This window comes from Centropristis striata, chromosome 11 (genome assembly GCF_030273125.1).
Source record: "Centropristis striata isolate RG_2023a ecotype Rhode Island chromosome 11, C.striata_1.0, whole genome shotgun sequence".
NCBI classification, from domain to species: domain Eukaryota; kingdom Metazoa; phylum Chordata; class Actinopteri; order Perciformes; family Serranidae; genus Centropristis; species Centropristis striata.
Window position 1 is genome coordinate 8,792,073 of NC_081527.1, and position 19,401 is coordinate 8,811,473.

General features: G+C 39.2%; 1 protein-coding gene across 1 annotated transcript in view; it reads left to right on the forward strand.

Annotated features, from left to right (window-relative positions):
* The window catches only part of LOC131979796 (disabled homolog 1-like), an 86,925-nt gene extending 69,394 nt beyond the window's left edge, over window positions 1-17,531 (forward strand). The window contains exons 7-16 of the mRNA XM_059343827.1: window positions 676-795; window positions 1,283-1,321; window positions 4,189-4,254; window positions 6,229-6,288; window positions 8,263-8,310; window positions 8,560-8,668; window positions 10,917-11,564; window positions 14,128-14,258; window positions 14,757-14,863; window positions 15,870-17,531. Of these exons, the coding sequence (XP_059199810.1) occupies window positions 676-795; window positions 1,283-1,321; window positions 4,189-4,254; window positions 6,229-6,288; window positions 8,263-8,310; window positions 8,560-8,668; window positions 10,917-11,564; window positions 14,128-14,258; window positions 14,757-14,846 (1,311 nt within the window). The 3' untranslated portion in view covers window positions 14,847-14,863; window positions 15,870-17,531. The remainder of the gene's footprint in view (window positions 1-675; window positions 796-1,282; window positions 1,322-4,188; window positions 4,255-6,228; window positions 6,289-8,262; window positions 8,311-8,559; window positions 8,669-10,916; window positions 11,565-14,127; window positions 14,259-14,756; window positions 14,864-15,869) is intronic.
* Window positions 17,532-19,401: the final 1,870 nt, after the last annotated feature.

The window sequence follows — 19,401 nt, forward strand, 5'->3', positions numbered from 1 at the left end:
TGGTCTGCTGGCAAAGTAAAGTAGTGAAAATATTGTAAACATAGCATACACTTAAACTGATATTGATTGTTTGATTGTTATATTCTTCACTGGAAAAATTGGAGTGACATTTACTTAAAACAAGCTAGGCAAGTTTTTCCACACAGAAAGTGTTCTGACCGAATCTTTACTCCGGCTGTTTCTAAGTAATATTTATTTAATAGAACCACTTTTTTAAATGAAAATACACAAGTAAATTGCAGATTCACTCAATGTCAATTACATTTTACTTGGAAATTTCAACTAATTAAGCTAATGAACTGGTTTAGTGAATATTACTTGGAACGAATGATTCAATTTACTTACAAAACTGAGGACACATAATAACAAACAATCACTAAGTAATGCACTACATGAAAAACTGCTATTTTAAAGTAAAAGCACTGAATTCGTATTTATTTTTAGAATTTATATAGATGATTGAAATAATAATTACAGGGCCAAAAAAAACTTTTTTTTTTTTTCAATGTATGTAATATTTATTATAACATGTTATATTTTCCTGTTATATTCCTCCCCTCCTCTTTCCGTGCTTCTTTATTTATTTGCCCATTTCCTCCCATCTCTTACATCCCTCTCCTGTATTCAACTCTTTAATTTTCCGCATCCTCTTCCCCTCTTTCTTCTCTCGCCCAGGCGGAGCCTCTCATCATCGACCTGCGCGACCTCTTCACGCTCATCTACGACATTAAACAGCGGGAGGAGATGGAGAAGAAGGCCCAGAAGGACAAACAGTGTGAGCAGGCAGTCTACCAGGTAGGACTGCACATTTACTGCCTTTTTTAATATTTTTTTTTCTCAGTTTCATTTCCCATTCGGAGGCGAGATCACACATTATAACTCAGCCAGCAATTCATTCACACAACAGAAATCTTAACACTCTCGAGCTTCCTCTGGAGTGCATCACAGACTGTGTTTGTATGCACCATTGATTTCTATGTTGAATATCTAAATGTAATGGAAATGCAACAGGTTTAGACACTTTTATTTTTATTGGAGCTGGGTATGTAAGACATGCGTTGGTGTGTATTTGATGTACCAAATCACTGTTTCATTAGGATGCAACACACTATCAGTGTGTAATTATGCTCACTTGCGGGAAAAGACATACCGAGATGAATGTATTTTTTGTTTTCTGTCTGTGCCTCCATTTATTTTCTAATGAGACGCTAAATTGGACTGCACTGTCTTACTGATGAAAAAACAAAATGTGTCATCTGCCTTGTGTCCCACCATTGCACAGACCATCCTGGAGGACGAAGTGGACGATCCAGTTTACCAGGTAGGTCTGTAGGCACACAGAGCAGGAAGGAAACACTGCTGACTTTGATGCTTTTCTAGCTTCACTGGTGCTGTTTTCACTCTTAAAGCTTGGAATAATTAAAAAAAAACACAAGAATTAATCCTAATTTAAATATCTCCTCCAGTCACTGATCTGCTTGAATTAATGATTCATGATATTCCACCATTCCAGTAATACACAGTAGACCATCCTAGTGGACAGTTTTGTTCAACCATTCAACTCCCATTTGCCAGTGCAGTGTTGTAAAACCATATTTTTTCAGTTGATCTGTGTCAATGTTCTGATTTCTTCCAAAGACATGCCCCCCTGACTGGTTGTTACCCCCTCCCCCTCTTTTTGCCCTGTGCATTTATTTGGCTGAACATGATTTTTTTTCTCTGTGTTTGCTCACACTGAATACAGACAACACTAACTCTTACTCTGAATGCTATGTTCAGTGGTACGTCCAAACACTTCCCAAGATCACCTTTGTTCTTTGCTCTTGAAGTGTGTTTTTTTTACATAAAGTCATTCCATTTGCAGCTTTCGATTATGTTGATGTTGGTTGACAAAACTCCAGACTGTGGCCAGAATCTTAAAGGAGTACTTTGACATTTTGGGAAATACACCGTTATTCATTACACTTTCTTGCTGATGAGATCAATACTGTACCACTCTCATGTCTGTGCAGTGAATGTGTAGCTGGAGCAAGCAGCAACCTTTGGTTTTGGAAAAAGAAGCCAATGCGAAAGTACCTTAAACCTGCAGATTTTCTTGTGGCCAGCAGGGGGCGACTCCACTGGCTGCAAAAAAAAGGTCCAATTGTATAGATGTCTATGAGAAAATGATCCTACTTTTCATTTGATTTATTACCTCAGAAAAATGTCCCCTATGAGTTTATTCTCTTAATTGCTAGTTCTAACTCTTCTTCAATACAGCATGATAATTTTGTAAATTGAATTTGTCGAATTTAGAGTAAAAAAAGATAATAAAACAGGATATGCTTCACCTTGTGATTGACAGGTCACTACCACAATGAACTTTGACCTTTCAAAGTTAATTTTACGGTTAACATTTTCTTCAAAACATGTCTTGTACATCGTTCAGCTGTACTAAAAGACATTTTTTAGGAGATGGCTATTAATTTTGAATTTCTAATGCACCTTGCTAACCAAGCTAGCTGGCTAGCACTCGTGTCAGCTGATAGCCAGTGTCCTCATCCCCAACTCCACCCTGTCGTCCAAATATGGTCACTACTGACTCCAGAAGGACAAGCTGGGGACAGATAAAATGACTGTAAACCAGAGTTCACACGCCAATATCACAGTAGCTGCATCCACTACTTCTATAGAGTCTGAACTGGAGTTGCGGTCAGTTAGCCTAGCTTAGAATAAAGACTGGAAACAGTTAGCTTGGGTCCATCCAAAGGTATCAAAATTCAGTGTAAACTTAGACACTTTTTTGATTAAGTTTTGGTCTTTTGATGATTTTGTTTGTGTTAGTTGTAATCAACAGAAACTGAAGACATTTTAGTGTATGTCATAAAATTTTAGTCTGATTTTTGCCATGCCTTTTTTATGTTCTCTAAATGTTTTTGAGGCTACACACAGTGTCTACGTTCCTCTGCTCTGTAGTAACACAACAGATTGGTTCTCTTCAGGGAATCCAGTTATCATTTATTAACTGTTCCCTGCCGTTCCTTCTCACCTAGCATTAGCATTACGACTGCACATTAAGGAGCTTGAATCGCTCACTTCTTTATTTAAGTACTTTTTGGTGTTCTGGGTTAAGATTGAGAAGAGAAGCTACTTCTTTAATGTCTAGAGGAAGACTTAACTGGTTGACCGCCGACATTAATCCTACAACTCATTCATTACGTCCAGCATGAAAGATAGCTGACCGAACTCTAACATCTACTTCCACGACAGTTTATAATGTGACATTAACTCACGTTTTTATAGATGTGAGTGTACTGATGTTTTCATAGTTTGTTTTTAATTGTTTAATTGCTGCTTCAAAAGATTCCATAAATATTTCCTCCAAGAACTTTGCTTTGAATTATTTAATTTCATATTATCATTTAGCTCTTTTGGATCGTTCTCATTTTCTCATTTACTTTTTATTTTGTTTTATTCATGTTTTTGTCATCAAAAATAATTTTGTCCACGAAAACTATGATTAACAAAAACACCGCCAAGCTGGACGAATGTCAATACGATTAGCGATCGCCAGGCTAACTGTTTCCCTGCTTCCAGTCTTAATGCTAAGCTAACTGAAACAGCTGCTGGCTCCAGCTACATACATTTACCAACCAGATATGAGTGAGGTATCTATCTTTTCGTCTCACTCCCGGCAAGAAAGTGAATAAACACATTTCCGAAAATGTCAAACAATTTCTTTAATTTGGGATCCATAATCTTAAGAGGAGATACTGACTTCACTCATGGATCTCAAGCGAATATTCTGACCTCGGGGTCTATTTTCTCTAAGAGCTGGAGCATCATACTGCTGATGTTGAAGGGAGACCTCTAGCTAAGACCTCCACATTGCCTTGAACTACTGCCTGACCTATTATACTTGTGCTCTTTCCTCTTCCCACCTCACTCTTTTTTTTCTTTCTCTCCACATCTCCCTCCATTCCTCTTTCCCATGCCCCACTTTTTTTTTTTTTTTACACCTTTCATATTCGTGATCTCATTTCATTCCCCACTCGACGCCATCCTCACTCCCCTGTGCTTTCATTTATTCTCGTCATGTATCACTCCCTCGTTGTATCTCTCTGTTTTATATGCCAACCTTTCTCTCTGTCTTCCCCATCTCATTATTCTCTGCACCTCTACGCCTTGCCCACTACTTCTGTTCTATAGTACATAGTGTTTGAGGCTGGACACGAACCCCTCCGTGGCCCCCAGTCAGAGGAGAGCGTTTATCAGGTACAAAGACAAGCATTGCCCCCTTTTCTTCTCCCTCTTCATACCTTGTGGTAGATAATAGTAACAGTACTAACAACATGACTTTATAGCATCTTTCTTAAGGAGGTTATAAAGTGCAGATTGTTTTAGGAGAAAAGATTTTCTAGGGATTTAAAGGTAGCTCAAACTAAGGTTTCTGTTTGATTGTGGCTGACAATGAAAAGATATTCAGGAAAGAACCAAATAAAGCTGTGACATCCATTTAAAAGACTGTTAAAGTTACAATCTGTAAGACTCAATCCATTACTCCCTGCAATCAAAAATAAAGGAACACAGTGACAAATATATGGCATTTCCTGTTGCTTCTTCACAATAAAAGCTGACCATGTTTCGCCAGTTTTTAATGTGAATTAGCGGCAGTAGGATTTCCATTTGGATTAGCACAGTGTAATGAGTATCTACTAATAAGTGAGGCTATCAATGAGATAAAATTACATTGGATTACATCCATGCATCATTTCCTTTGCGTGTGAAATCAATTTAAATCCACAATGGAAAAGGCGGACCCCGCCACTACAAAAGAAAACATATAAAGAGAGATAATTACAGAATGTAAATATTTTCTATGCCTGCTGCTGCAAAAAAAACCCAGACCATTTGATTTCATGAAACTCTTGAAGAATGTAAAAAATATTGCCTCATAGCATCAGAAACAGTCAAGGTCAAACTAAGGAAACCTTAAATGTTTCTGATGATGAGAAGCCATTCAAGAAAGAACCAAAAAGAAGCTATGAGATCGTTTTGAAAAGAGTTTGGTCCATTCATTCCTGCAATTATTTAACAGTTTCTTTCTCAGAAAATGTGAAAGTTACTTCACAATAAGAGCTACCAACAATGTTTCGCCAATGGAATGCTTTTAATGTGAAGTAGCTGCAAGCTGCAACTCTGATACAGTGTAAAGAGCAGAAACACTACATAGTGAGGCCACATGTTGGATAAAATTACTCAACACTACCAATGAAAACTGCAACACATCGAGGTCATGCCAGAATGTAAATACTATGAATGGCTGCAAAAATAACAACCTTAAAACATTTAGTATCATGACGTTAAAAATGCAAAAAATCAAAAGGCAGCAGCTGTATTTTTGACAAAATAAAAGCTCATGTAGCATCTACAACAGCTGCAGAACAGTCAAGGTCAGTTATTCAGTCTGGATAGTTCAACCAAAGCCTGGATATCAGGCTCCTTTTATATATCCAACACTTTGACCTTTTGGCTTCAGACCATTTGAAGGACCAGCTAGGACTCCAGGGACCTGTCGTATGGTTTAATCCAACCCCCCTGCCTCCCTTTCTCTCCCCCTCTCCCTCCTCCTCCTCCTCCTCCTCCTCCTCTTCTTTTTGCCTCTCTGTATCTTGCGTTCCTCTGAAGATGAAAGATGCAGAGAGAGAGAGATTAATCACTTGCCATGCCATTTGATCTCAGAATGAAACAAGATCAATAGACTTGTGGAAAACGTAACAGAAAGTTAACCAGTCGAGGGAGCGATAGGGTAGACAGGCAGCGAGGTTAAGAGCAACAGATAGTTCGAATAAATGTGAGAGAAATATACAAAGGAGGCCAGAGACGAGGCATTTTCCTATTGTCAGATGAACCAGTTGAGACGTACTGTTGCAGAATAACAATAGGCTTTCTTAATACTCACAGAACCAGCACAGGCATTGTTTGCGATCAATATTGATTTAAGTAGAATTGATTCGACAAAACAGCTGTAGAATTTGCATAATCCTATTGCTCTAAAAAGATAAAAATTACATCTTTAAAAAATTGACTAAATCGAAATTGATGCAGAAAGCTTTTTCTTCTTCAGTAGACTTGTTTCAGTTCTCTTAAGCTCCTGTTTTTTTAAAAATGACCCAGTCTGTTAAAGAGAAAACAGAAAAAGATGTTGCTCTGTTACTTACGTCTGAATCGACCTCCAATCCAATGCAGGTCCCAACCAGTCAGCAGAAGGAAGGGATCTATGATGTCCCAAAACGCCATTTCATGACTGTAGGTGTTTTTTATGTTTTATTATTTGTTTCTTTACTCTTCACTTGCAAACCTCTCTTTAAGGTCCTCTTGAAGGAAGCGCCTTAAGCCCCCTTTGACAGTTCCCATTCGTAATATTTTTGCTCTACTGGGTAGTTTTAGTTAGTTATTACAGCCTACAGGCTCTAAAATGGATTTCCCAAACCTAGGACGAGTCAGACAGAGGTCTACGTCTGCATTCGCTTTCTGTGACGATGATGAAACAAAGCTACATTGGTCATGCCGAGCCTGCTTGAAGAGATAAGACTAATTGATTGGTCAACCAAAGTCAGACATGTCAGCAATTTCACAGGACATTAGGGAGGCAGGCTTCGTCTCCAAACTCCAATCCTGTGCAGAATCTGACGCATGTCGTGACCAGATGGTCCAGACAAAATAAGCTCGGAGTCAGTTTGCCGCTCCCATCTGACTGGTTTTGGCGGACTGACTGGATAAATAAAAGGGGTGGCTGTTGCATCTTCCTCAGAGGATGAGGACGAGAGGTTTGTAGGTGGGGTGGGTGTTGGGTCTGAGCTGCATGCAGTGTAGTCACGGCTACATACAATCAAGGCCACCGAACACTCATAAAAGCTTTACCTTAATGAATAGCAATATATTTTGTTCGGAAAACAGCACAAAAAGCATTTTTTTATCCCCCCGTTTTTCATCAAACTGAAAATAAATTTCATCCCATCCTGGTAGGTTTTATGAGTTCTTCACCACCATGCAGTGACCACGCTATTACATCTCTCAAATCCCTTATAAAAACATTCATTCAAGCCTATTTCGCCCAAACATTCACCCAGAGACAATTTCCACGCAACTTTTGAAAACAGCCCTAGCAAAGTGCTTCTCTGCTCTCTCGCTGTTTGTGTTTGCTTGTTGCTCAGCATATCAAACAGATAAACTGTCCCGGCCCCTCTCGCTATCTCACCCAAACAGCCCATGCCAGTATAAGTAGCAGCGCTTCCATATCTCTAAGTGTTACTGCTTGTCTGTTCATTCAGTTGGAGCTTTTTGAGAGCCTCGAGCTCCCCTGATGTGTGTCAGTTGCCTGCAGGGAGAGACCTCTGTGTACAGTGTTTACCTTTTTTTTTTCCAAATTCAGACTCATTCTGTGACCCTCAAAGGTTCCAAAGTGGCGTGCAAACTGCGCGATCCGCCATGTCCCGGCTTATTCAAGGAGGACATAAACACCCTGTTTGCAGCAACACTGATTGCTGTGATCCCTCCCTTTTTCTTTCTTTTGTTTAACGTGTGTGTGTTCATTTATAGCATGCAAGTCCTATGTGTTCTGTGTGTTTATGTGCTTTTTCTTTTTTTTTTTTACGGTGATTCATTGTCTGCTTGTGCATGGCCCCAGAGACATTTCATGCAACTTCCATATTGCTTCCATAGCCGCGTCCCTTTCTCCTTTTAAGTAGTGCGAGTGGAGGACAGAGGGGACTAGAGCAGGGGTCACGTCTGCCTATAGGGTGAGGTGGCCTCATTGTCTCGGTTGGGTGGTTCCAGGAGCTTCTTCTCTTTCATTTATTTGATGAAATAAACACACTCCTCTGTGTATATATCTGCTCTCGGAGTAGAATCAGCATGATAAAGCGGCCCCGGCTCTCACAGGGGCCCCCTCTTGATTGGCAGACATAAGAATATCTAATCAGAGGCTGTTTTATGGGACTGAATAGCCTTTTACCCACTCAATTATAGCGAGCCATGAAAGATTCATTTTAGATCCATTTTCTGATAATGAAACGAGGGGATAGTTGTTTCTTGCCATCCGCAGCACAAACTGCCTTTGTGAATAGATTTCACTCCCCACACCTACCCACCCATGCAACCACCATACCCTATCTGGAGATGAATTCAAGGTTTCATGACTGTGCAAATCTCATTGTCGTGATGTATCACTGGACTTTGTCTCTCTCTCTCTCTCTCTTCCTCCCTCGGTTCCACTAACAGAACATCAACCACTTTGATCTTTTCGGCGACATGTCCACTCCTCCCTCGGTGAGTACAGCCACACAAAACCCAACCCTAATTAACTTTGTGTAATTGAAACAAGTTTATAGAACTGCGTGGAGAAATTACATTATTTTATCTGTAATGTAAGGTCATTTCATTAGGACAGTCGCAGAGATCTAAATTACCTGAATATCCGACAGCGCTGCAGATTTAAGATAAATGTGCAGCGGTGACTTTTAGGTGACTTTGATAGTAGTGACATCTGTGTGTGTGTGTGTGTGCTTTGCCTCCCAGATGCCCCCATCACCTGCCAACACACTGGACCCTAGCAGGAGCAGCCGCCAGCAGCAGCACACTCCTGCTGAGTTGTACGCCCCCTTCAGCCCCACCTCCGTGCCGTCAGGTAGCTACCCAGACTGAAACGCTGCATCTTTTTCTACCACAATACAAAACATAAAAGAGAATAAAATGCTGCCGGGGATGTGTTTCTTTGATGTGTAGTTTGTGAAAAGCTATGCCAAGATTTTTGCAGGATGTGGATTTATCTCAGTTTTTATAAGGGCCACACATCGAGCAGCAGTGTGCTTAACGCTTTAACCTGCAGAGATACTGTAGAAGCAATGGTTCTTAAAGGGCCGGTACTCATATTTTAGCAAAAACATTTACAGTCATGGAAAAAAATATTAGAACATCCTTGTTTTGTTCAGTTTCTTTTTCATTTTAATGCCTGGTACAACTAAACGTACATTTGTTTGGACAAATATAATGATAACAACAAAAATAGCTCATAAGAGTTTAATTTTAGAACTGATATCTGGACATTTTCCATGGTTTTCTTGATAATGATTTTGGTTATTATCAAGAAAATCATGGAAAATGGCTAGATATCAGCTCTTAAATGAAACCCTTTTGAGCTATTTCAGTTGTACCAGGCATTAAAATGAACAAAAATTGAAGAAAACAACGGTCTAATAATTTTTTCCATGTAAATTGTGGTTAATTAAGAACACTCAAGAACGTTCCAACATCATTTAACAAGTGATCTTTTTAATGCAAGAAAATAAACTTAGTTCACATCATGCTTTTCTTCACGCCTGTCCCATGATAACGCAGCTTATCAAGTCTGTGCTTTTTGGCAGATGAGCCTCAAATCTCAGATGTCGTTCTGGAGCTCTCCAACAAGGAAGCTTTTTTTTTTTTTTTCAGACAGTCCTTGCTTGTAAATGCATTACCATGCAACCCTGTCATAATTTGAATACAAATATGAATAGGACATAAATTATTTATCTCAAGCTGCATGTTTCTGGTAGTCTCAAAAAATTATTTACTGACTACAGAACACCACATTTCTCAGCTGAGTGTAAGATTGTAAAAGATTTAGAGTGTTGTCCTTAGATTTTTTTAAGTGGGGTTGTACAAAGAACTTATCCATAGTCGGTGTATTACCTCCAGTGGATAGCGGTCGGCACGCACCCAGCTTGGAGAAGCAGGCAGGAGAACAGGCAAGTTAACCTGTTGCATGTACTGCTGAGGACGGGGAGCAGCAGGTATATATATATTTTTAAAAAATCTGTTTTTAAACCATTTTTTAAAAATATTTTACCTTGCTGCCAGAGAGTCTTTTCTGACAGGGAACTGAAGCTGTTACATTCATCAATGTTCTCTTCAAAGCCACCAGACCCCACTGACAAAACCAAGAATTTTACCTCAAATAACTGCAACATTTGTGTTTTAAAGGGTTAGTTTAAATCCACAGAATAATACAAGCAAGAAACCGATGGCCAAATATATATACAGTAGACTGACACACAAAAATGACTTGGGTTAATGTAAAATATTCCGCAAGCAGAATAAGAAGCATAACATGTCAGCTAAGAACTATATATACAGATTTGGGGTAATTATAATACGAGAAATCACAACTAAATATATTTAATTACTTATTTGCAATACTTCTGTACAATTAGCCTTGTTACACCTACACAGGTGGTGGCGATCTTATTCAAAATGACCATGAAAATACCGGAAAGTGCGGCATTTTGGATGCCGTCCCTATATCTCTTGTTTAATGTCCTATGCAGTGATTGGGCTGAGCACCCATAATTTTGTTGTACACAGTGCAATAACAATAAAGACTATTCTATTCTATTCTATTCTATTCTATTCTATTCTATTCTACACTGTAAAAAATGTTTGTAGAAATGACAGTAAAACACTGTCAAATTGCATCAGAAATAGGTCGTAAAATTGAACATTGTACATCACCATAGTAGATACTTTTAATTACTGTAAATCAAAGAATAGCATAAAACTTTAAATTCTACTGTCATAAACTGTAGAAAACACAGTTGTGCTGTAAAAATAAACAATTTTCATGTAAAATGAATGGAGAAATACCATGATGACACAATTATCCTGAAAGTAATGGGATTATTCAGTATAAATTACAGTTTTTTTGCTGATATTTACATTTACATGCGCTCACTGTATTTCTTACGGTGAAGTTCTGGCAACCACAGCTGCTGGTATTTTACCGTAAATTAAACAGATTTTTTTTTTACAGTGTATTCTATTCTATTCTATTCTATTCTATTCTATTCTATTAATGTCTTTTAATCGCTGCTTCCCCCCTGCTCTTGTTTGGGCTGCAGGTTATATGACCATGGGTCCGGTGCAGGCGGCCCAGTGGGCGCAGCAGCCGTTCCCTGCCCAGGCCCAGACGCTGGCCTTCCCCGTGCAGGGGCCCCTCCAGGTGGCTCAGGTCCTCCCCGGCGGTCAGCCCCTCATCTGGAGCCAGGCCAACATTTTCCCGGCCACGCAGCAGCAGTGGGCGGCCATGGCAGCCTACATGCCGGCCCAGACCGTGGGCGTGGGAGGGCACGCCATACCAGCTGCCATGCTCCAAGGCCTGGTACCCATTACCACCATGTGCCCCCAAGCCTGCGACATATCGGCCCCCTCCTCCGCCATCACCAGCCCCCAGCACACGGCCGACCCCACCCTGCTTCAGAGGCAGCTGAGCCTGGGGAAGGAAGGCCTCGGCGCCGACTCGGACGCCGGCGAGGGCCCCTCCACGTCAGGAGTCGGAGCAGCAGGTGTGGGAGCTGGCGTGGCGTCCGAAGCAGTGAGCAGGTGCGGGACCCCGGGCCTCATGACTGTACCGGACACGCTGGTCTGCAGTCAGCTGCTGCCTCCTTCAGCTGCTGCCGCCCAGGAGGAGGAAGGGAGCTGCAGTGACCTGGATCTCTCTAGGATGACTTTGAGCCCAGGTACATCCACGTCACCGTCCACAGAGTCTCGTAAGTGTTTCTAATTATTATTCTCCTTCATAATGGAATCTGTACCATTGTATGTTTAACCCTTAATAGGGCACTCATTGAAATACTTGCAAATTCTAAATTTCAAAGTGGTGAATCTGCGAGAAAAAATGTGCTTTTTTTTTCACTTTCTTCTCGTAAATCTGCAACTTTTTGCGTGCAGATTTGCCACTTTAAATCTCTTAAATCTGCAACTTTTTTTCTTGTAGATTTGCCACTTTAATCTAGTAAACTTGCAGCCTTTTTCTCGAAATATTACCATACCATTATCATAGTCAAGTTCTCCTGGTACAAATCAGTGAAGAATAACTCTGTTTGTACGACTGTTTCTTGCAGATTTTTTTTCAAAATGTTTAATTTTTACATTGGAGGTCAGGGTCAATTAAGTTAATATTATTATATTATTATCATACTGATTGGTCAGATGTCATGGTGTCACCGTCTGTGACGTAGTCTGATCTTTGACCTCACAGAGAGACATGGGGACCTCATTTAGATATCCACTGAAGTTACCGAATATAGCTCTTCGCACGATAAAGGGTTAAAAAGCATGATCACAAACACCACTATTAGCCTTTCTAGTTTCATGGCTCTCAACAACACAGACTGGAACATCTAAACAACTGTTCATTTAAATTTAACATGCTTTCATGTTTCCCCGATGATGTATCCTACTGACTTTAGTGACAACCTGACTTTTCCTTTAGTGCCAACATGATGTTCACATTTCAGGTTTTCAGTGAGATTTCTCCAGAAATATTGGATTTTTGTGTTGCTATAAAATGTCCTAATGAATGAAAGAAACTTCAGGAGAAGCAACTTCAGAGGGATCCTTCTACCAGGACATGGATGTATTTTCAAGTTCTGGTGGTTTTGCCTTTGCCAGGAAACGCTCTACCCCAGCTTTAACATGAAAAAATAAGTGTTAAGTTTATATTTAAAGGCTACAGCAGCAGCAGACTGTGTGATGTCAGCAGAGAGGTTATTCCAGAGGAAGAGGGCATGATAGAAACATTACCCTGCTGCAGCCTGCTGACTTCTTCTTTACTATGAGAACAGACCGAGCAGAGAGCACGGGCTGGAATACACGTTTTAAGTAGATCAGACAGGTATGAAGTAGCGTGCATGCTTATAAAGTTGTGCTTCATTTGATGGTGCACAGAATACAAAATGTCAGGTAGAATAGAGAAGTATGTCGAGCGGAGGACAAGCAATAAAGGTCATGATCTGGATTTGAATCCACTGTTTTTCAGTATACTGTAGGTTGTCCTTATTACCAACTTTATTGCTAAAATTTATACAGGTGCATCTCAATGAATTACAATATCATAGAAAAGTGTATTTATGTCAGTAATTCAATTCAAAAAGTGGAAATAACACATTATATAGATCCAATACACACAGAATGAAACATTTCATGTCTTAATTTATTTAATTTCTTCTAATTATAATAATTATGGCTTACATTTAATGAAGACCTAAAATGCAGTGTCTCAAAAAATGTGAATATTACAAAAGACCAATTTTAAAAAGTATGTTTAATATGGAAATGTTGGCCTCTGAAAAGTCTGTCTATCTATATGACTCAATACTTGGTTGGAGCTATTTGACTTGTTTTCTTTGCAGGAGTAATAGAAATTCTCTGATCTAAATAGTTTGATATACTATGGTTGCCTGAAAAAAAAAAAAAAAATTTATTTGACATTAAGTGGCTATATATAGAGAAACTCTCTTATTTGAAAGTGTGGAGTACCAGGGGATAGGCTTAGATAAGTATTTTTTACTTTAGCCTACTCCCTTTTTTTCCTGGACCAAAATGATATAAAGAAATGCATATTGAATATTAAGTCGACTGGTTCTTATATTTATCTTATTATGTGTCTATATGTTTATATGTACATCTGTGTAATAGTATATGAGATTCACTGAGATGAGATTCAACTTTATTGTCATTGAACAGAGTAACAGGTACTAGGACAACGAAATGGGCCATCATCCCGTCCAAACGTATACAACACACACAAACAATAAGACAGAAGTGAACAGGACAGGAAGACAGGGAGGAAGAGAGAGAAATACAGCACACGTGAGGGGAGGAAAGGAGGAGGAAAAAAACCCAGCTCCTAGGCTATGACAAATACGGAATAGGACACAAAGGATGTCTAGAAATTAAGTAATTTATTAAATGAACTTAAACAACCGAGGTGACAAGTACAAGTGTGAAATGTGTAAGTCAGTAACATCAGTAATGTAAATGTGGATGTGTGAGCAATATGAAGTGTAAATGTTGTAAAGTGTATGTGAGTATGTATATATGCATCCAGCCTACGTTGTTGTTGTTTATGTTGTTGTTTATTTTTCGGTTCGAAAAGAAGAATTAATAAAAATGAAACCCAAACAAAAAATTACTGAAAAATTGACTTTTCCACGATATTCTAATATATTGAGATGCACCTGTACACAGAGGAGCCCAGTCTTCATCAGTAAACACAAACAACATTTGTACTCTTACTACATTCACCAAACATTTCTTTCCTCTCTGCAGCATCCACCCCCGCCCCTCAGCAGAGCTCGTCTGCCTCAGACTGCCCCCCCTCCCAGGGCAGCGACCCCCCCACAGATCACTCCCCCGTCGACCCCGAGGGCAACTCCAGCAACGCCAAGGAGGAACAATCGGTGAGCCCCGCCCCCTTGGGTCACATCCCAGTCAATAGGATTCATGGATCTGGTTGAACAACTGACGGGCCCGATGCTATAATCTATTATCGTCATATGGATGATCGCTTCACAAGTACATCGCATGTAATCACACAGCAGAATGTCACATGATTAGTATGGCCAGATGGGATTGATTTTTACCCTTTTATCAGAAAAATGTCAAGTCAATTAAACAGGAAAGGTCAAAAATGATTCAGGTGGCTTGATTAGATCATATATAATAAGGTAAAAAATGTTTCAAGGTAATTATAGTTATTATTCTAAATGTTTGCCGGATGTTTTTCTGGGAAATGTGGGAAGGAAAAGATGCACATTTTGCTGGAGGATGGTTGATTTTGCCAAAAGCCAAAATGTCACCTGCAAAATAGAAATTTTACAGCTCTCCCTCTCTCTCTCTCTCTCTCTCTCTCTCTCTTTCTGTCTCTCTCTCTCTCTCTCTCTCTCTCTCTCTTTCAGGGCTCTGTTGATGCAAGGTCAATCTCTCCGGTGCCCAGTGGAGCTCCTGATCCTCCGCAGGATCAGACCTGTCCACAGGAAGACAGCTAGAGAACAACAAACACAGAGTGGGTATTTCGTAGTCCCCCCTCTCTCTTATTTGCCTGTTATCAATCAACTACCTTCACATTGCAGCATTTCATGTGTTTTTCACCCCTCCACTGACTTCCCCCCCCCTTTTGTCATGTTTCATAAACCTCTTTTCTTTATTAGCTCTATATTTCCATTTGTCTCCCTTTTCCCAGCCGATGAGTGTTTTGCTGCCAATTGGAAAAGAGCCTTGGTTTAGTTCAATGTTTGTGTCATTATGCTTCACTGCATCACCCCAATAAACCAGGAGGAAGGCACAATGTTGCCACCTGGTGGTCAGAGGTGTAACTGCAGAAAAACAGCTTCAGGATGGGATCAGTTCTCTGTTTGTGTTTGAGGGGATTTTTAACATTTCACCCCTTTTTAGGAGGGGCGGTGATGGGGGACAGGGTCTGTTTAGAATTTAGATCCCATATAGAAGTGGTGGACATCATCTGAAAGCTGAGGATTTGAAAAGATAAGACAAGATAAGATAAGATAAGATAAGATAAGATATGACTTTATTTATCCGGTAGTGTTGTCACATCAGCTCAAGATACAGACACATAGATATAGAAGACAGAATAAGAATATGAACAATACGAAATAAGACATATACACACATTCTATACATATAATATTTTTTATTATTATTTATTTATTTTTTGTGTGTGTGTGTTTGTAGTATTTCTGAGAGTACTTTGCATTTTACAGATATTGCCCATGCAGCTCAGCACTGTGTGTCAAGTTGTTCTTGTCAGAAATCTGTAATAAAAGGTTTTATTTAATCAATGATTAATTAAAATACATTTTAAATGTGTATGAAAACTAAGAACATTATGGTTATATGAAAGCTGTTCCAATGCTCAAATATGTCTGGTAAGGATTCTAAATGTTACCTTTTTTTAAAACACAATAATTGTTATTATCAAACATACGGTCAAGTTTATCTTGTTTGACTCAATCGTCTACCTGTATTAATCCAACTCGTTTCATTTCTACTAGGGGATGGAAGCTCTCAAGGCCCAGACAGAAGCTCACGAGAAAGAGAAGCAGAGAAGAAGAGAGAGAGGGGTGAGTGACTGTGAACAGCAGCCTCTCTCACAGCTGGATTACACAGACTTTGTTCTGTTTTGACAACCTTTAAAGGATATTTTGGCAGTTCTGTAATAAAGCTGGCTATCCCAGGATCTGCTTTCCTCCAGAGGCCACATACTGTACTGTACTCCTCAGCATGACAACCAGACTTTGGCTCTACCGTCCAATCGAAAATAACCTTTCAACCAGGAAGTGACCTTTAAACCTGATACAGCCGGGAGGCGACCGCAGCCTCCTCCTGTAACGGATTAATGCGTTTATATACCTGTGAGGATACGTTAAACAGCCATGGTGACACTGATGATGATGCAAATGATTTTTTTTGGAACCTTCCAAGAGGAGGAGCAGCGTCCTACTGTAACGTGGTTGACCTCGGGTTTGTCGACCGCCACCAGCAAGACTGTACGCAGCGGGATGGATTTGCCAAATGTTCTCATAGTGTTGCTCCACCGATTCGTCCATTTGCATGAACAGACTTAATGTGGATTCAGCGGACTCAGCTGTGAGCAAAACTGTTCTCTGCAGCTTCCTTCTAGACCTGGGAAAAAAAATATATCAGTTCTTTTTTCTTATTTTATAAGCTGTGAATTCTTAGTTGATGACGCCGAGTCATTAGAGGTATCGCGATGACTTTGAGGCATCAATGTCGGAAATCAAAAATTTGCCAAACATCTATTTTGTAAATAAGAATCTCCCCGGACCCCCGTACCTGAGCCTCTGTGCCATAAGATAGCTCTCTGCCTCTTGGATGCCAACTACCTGTGTTTTATCTTAAGCAATGCCCTACCAGCACCTCCATTTTTGACGTCTGGATGTTTGTTTTTCGCTTTTTGCAGCCGTTTTTTTTTTTTTTTTTTTTCATCTTGGAAAATGTCTTCTGTTCGGTCAGTTGGTGAGATATGAACTGTGAATCTGTGTTACATGGTCATTCAAAATAAAAGCCTGCTGTACCTGTCTCACTCATTTTGAGCTTGAAAGAAATAAAAGGGGTGAAGATAGACAAAAATCATGCTAAAGTTCTTTTAGTAACTCAGAGGCATCTCTTCTTATTCTACATTTCCAGCTGAGGTCGCATTGTTTACAATTTGCCTCTTTGAATCATATCTCTCTCTTCGGTTTCTAACCCACACTGGCTTAATATCCACAAGCTCGGAGACAGCAGAGTGCATTTCTATGCCTTATCAGGTTTCTTTTTGTTGTCCAGTCACTGTTCTTCTTGTCAGGTCATTTGTAAACAGTAAACAGGTCATTGTTGTAACAAAGCACTTGGGCATATTGTAGGTCTGCTCCACCGGATCAAAAATGGTCGAAAAAGAAAAGGCAACTTTATATAATATGAACAATAGAGATATCACTATTAACTGCTAGACTTACAATAACAAATGGTAACTGTACCCCTGCTCGTGTAAGAAAAATGAGAAATAGTCCAAAATATTTTGTAAATTTTATTTATGGAATTAAGAATTGTCATGAAAAAGAGAAAAAAAGGACTTTTGTACGTCTATGACTTCCCCATACACTGTACCCATGCCACTGTTCAGTCACAAATAAAATATCATGTGATTCCCACTTTTCTGATCGCTTTTCTTTTCCCTCTTTGACCTCTTTTCTACCTTGACGTCTTTCTAATGAGGTATCTGATGTAAACAGCCAACAGAGGCTGCTGTCCTCACACAAATACTGCAGTCAGTCAATCATCTTAATGTCATATTTATTAGTAAAATCAACACTTTTTTTTTTTGTATTACATGAAGAGTAGCACGGTGTTAAGTACAGAAGTATTCAAAGTAAAGCTACATTTAACTACTTTTTAGTTTGTATATTTTATGGGTTCCCAACATAGGGGTTGGGCCCCCTCCAAAGGCTCACAAAATCAGTCTCAGGGGTCATGAGATGATTAACGGGGTAGAAAAAAATCTGCTGTACCTATAGGTATTCCTTTTTTGACTTTTCTATGGACTTTGGGTAGAAATCACTTTTGACTGAGTTGCAAACAACTCATAGACGTCTTTTTTTTCCTCATAGGTCGTTTTGTTCTTGCCCTCAAATACGATCCCCGAAAAAAAAATGGCGTCCCTACCATTTGCAGGAGTTAGTAAATCTTTAAACGTAATGGTTCATGTTTTAACCCATTTAAGCCGACAAAGCATTACCACATTTCTACCATTAAAAAACAGGGGGCGCTGTTGTGTTATTCTACCATTAAAGCTCAATAAAGAATTATAAATGTTGCAAATGTGAACAAAGGTTGCAAATATAACATATAAGAGGGTTACATCCAGTTCTATCATTGTATACTAAATATATTTGACCTTGTCTCCAGTTTTACTTGGTATATCATCATCAAACTGAAATTGGCCTCATGGAGTTTACAGCCAGAACTTTAGAGGTAAATTTACAGTAGGGCTCCACGCTGCTTTGTTTTCTAGTCTGGATGTGATGAAGAAGAAATGCTTTGGTGCTTTTGGAGACTCCAGAGGGTTAATGACTGAATATTGTTAGTAATATTATCAGTAAGAGCAATAGTACCAGTTATTGGATATGAGTTAGTATTAGTACTATGTTGCTTTTCACTGAGTAAGTAAACTACAGTTGGGTCAATAGATTGTGTCATCCTGTCAAATCCCAAATCAGTTAAGTTTAAAGGTCAGAAGTACACAAACATTACTCAATGATTCAACCTCACCAATTCCTGTAACAGGGATTTACTTTAGGACATTGCACATTCCCTCTTGGCACGGTGATCCTTCAGCATGTCAGCATCACTACTGTCTACTTTCCACAACGGAAGATTTAACTGCTCGTTAAAATCATATTTTTTGCATTTACCAAAATCTATTTGCAGACAGAAATACTAACACAAAGACTATTATAGATTTTTTTAAATACAGTCTCTCATTTGAAGTTTATCTTATTAATTTGTACCTCTTTTTATTGTTTTTATCATTTAATGTAAGGAAATGGCTGGCATGGCCTTAATGGATACTGAATGTTCCCTTTAAGCTCATGTGTGTTGCAAACAAGCCCTTATTAACAAATAAATATATATTTTAAATGAAACAATACAAACTTGATCTATTCAAATCTACAATCTATTACCTCAACTCTCAATAGCTATTTTCATTTTGTCTTTGTTGCTAAGATTTAGCTGCAGTGATTCAACAAAATTGGTCTTGGACAGATACACATACACACACACACACACACACACAAACACACAAACACACACACATCCTTGTACTTCTATCTTTGTGAGGACCCTCATTGGAATAGTGAGTTCCCTAGGCCCTTACCCTACGCTGCAAAAAAAGGTGTGTCTAAAAACAAGATAAAAACACTAAATCTGAGGGAAATGATCTTGCCGCATGGACAGATAATTTCACTTGACAATATTTCTTGAATTAGGATTGTTAAATCTAGAAATAAGCATGTTGAACAC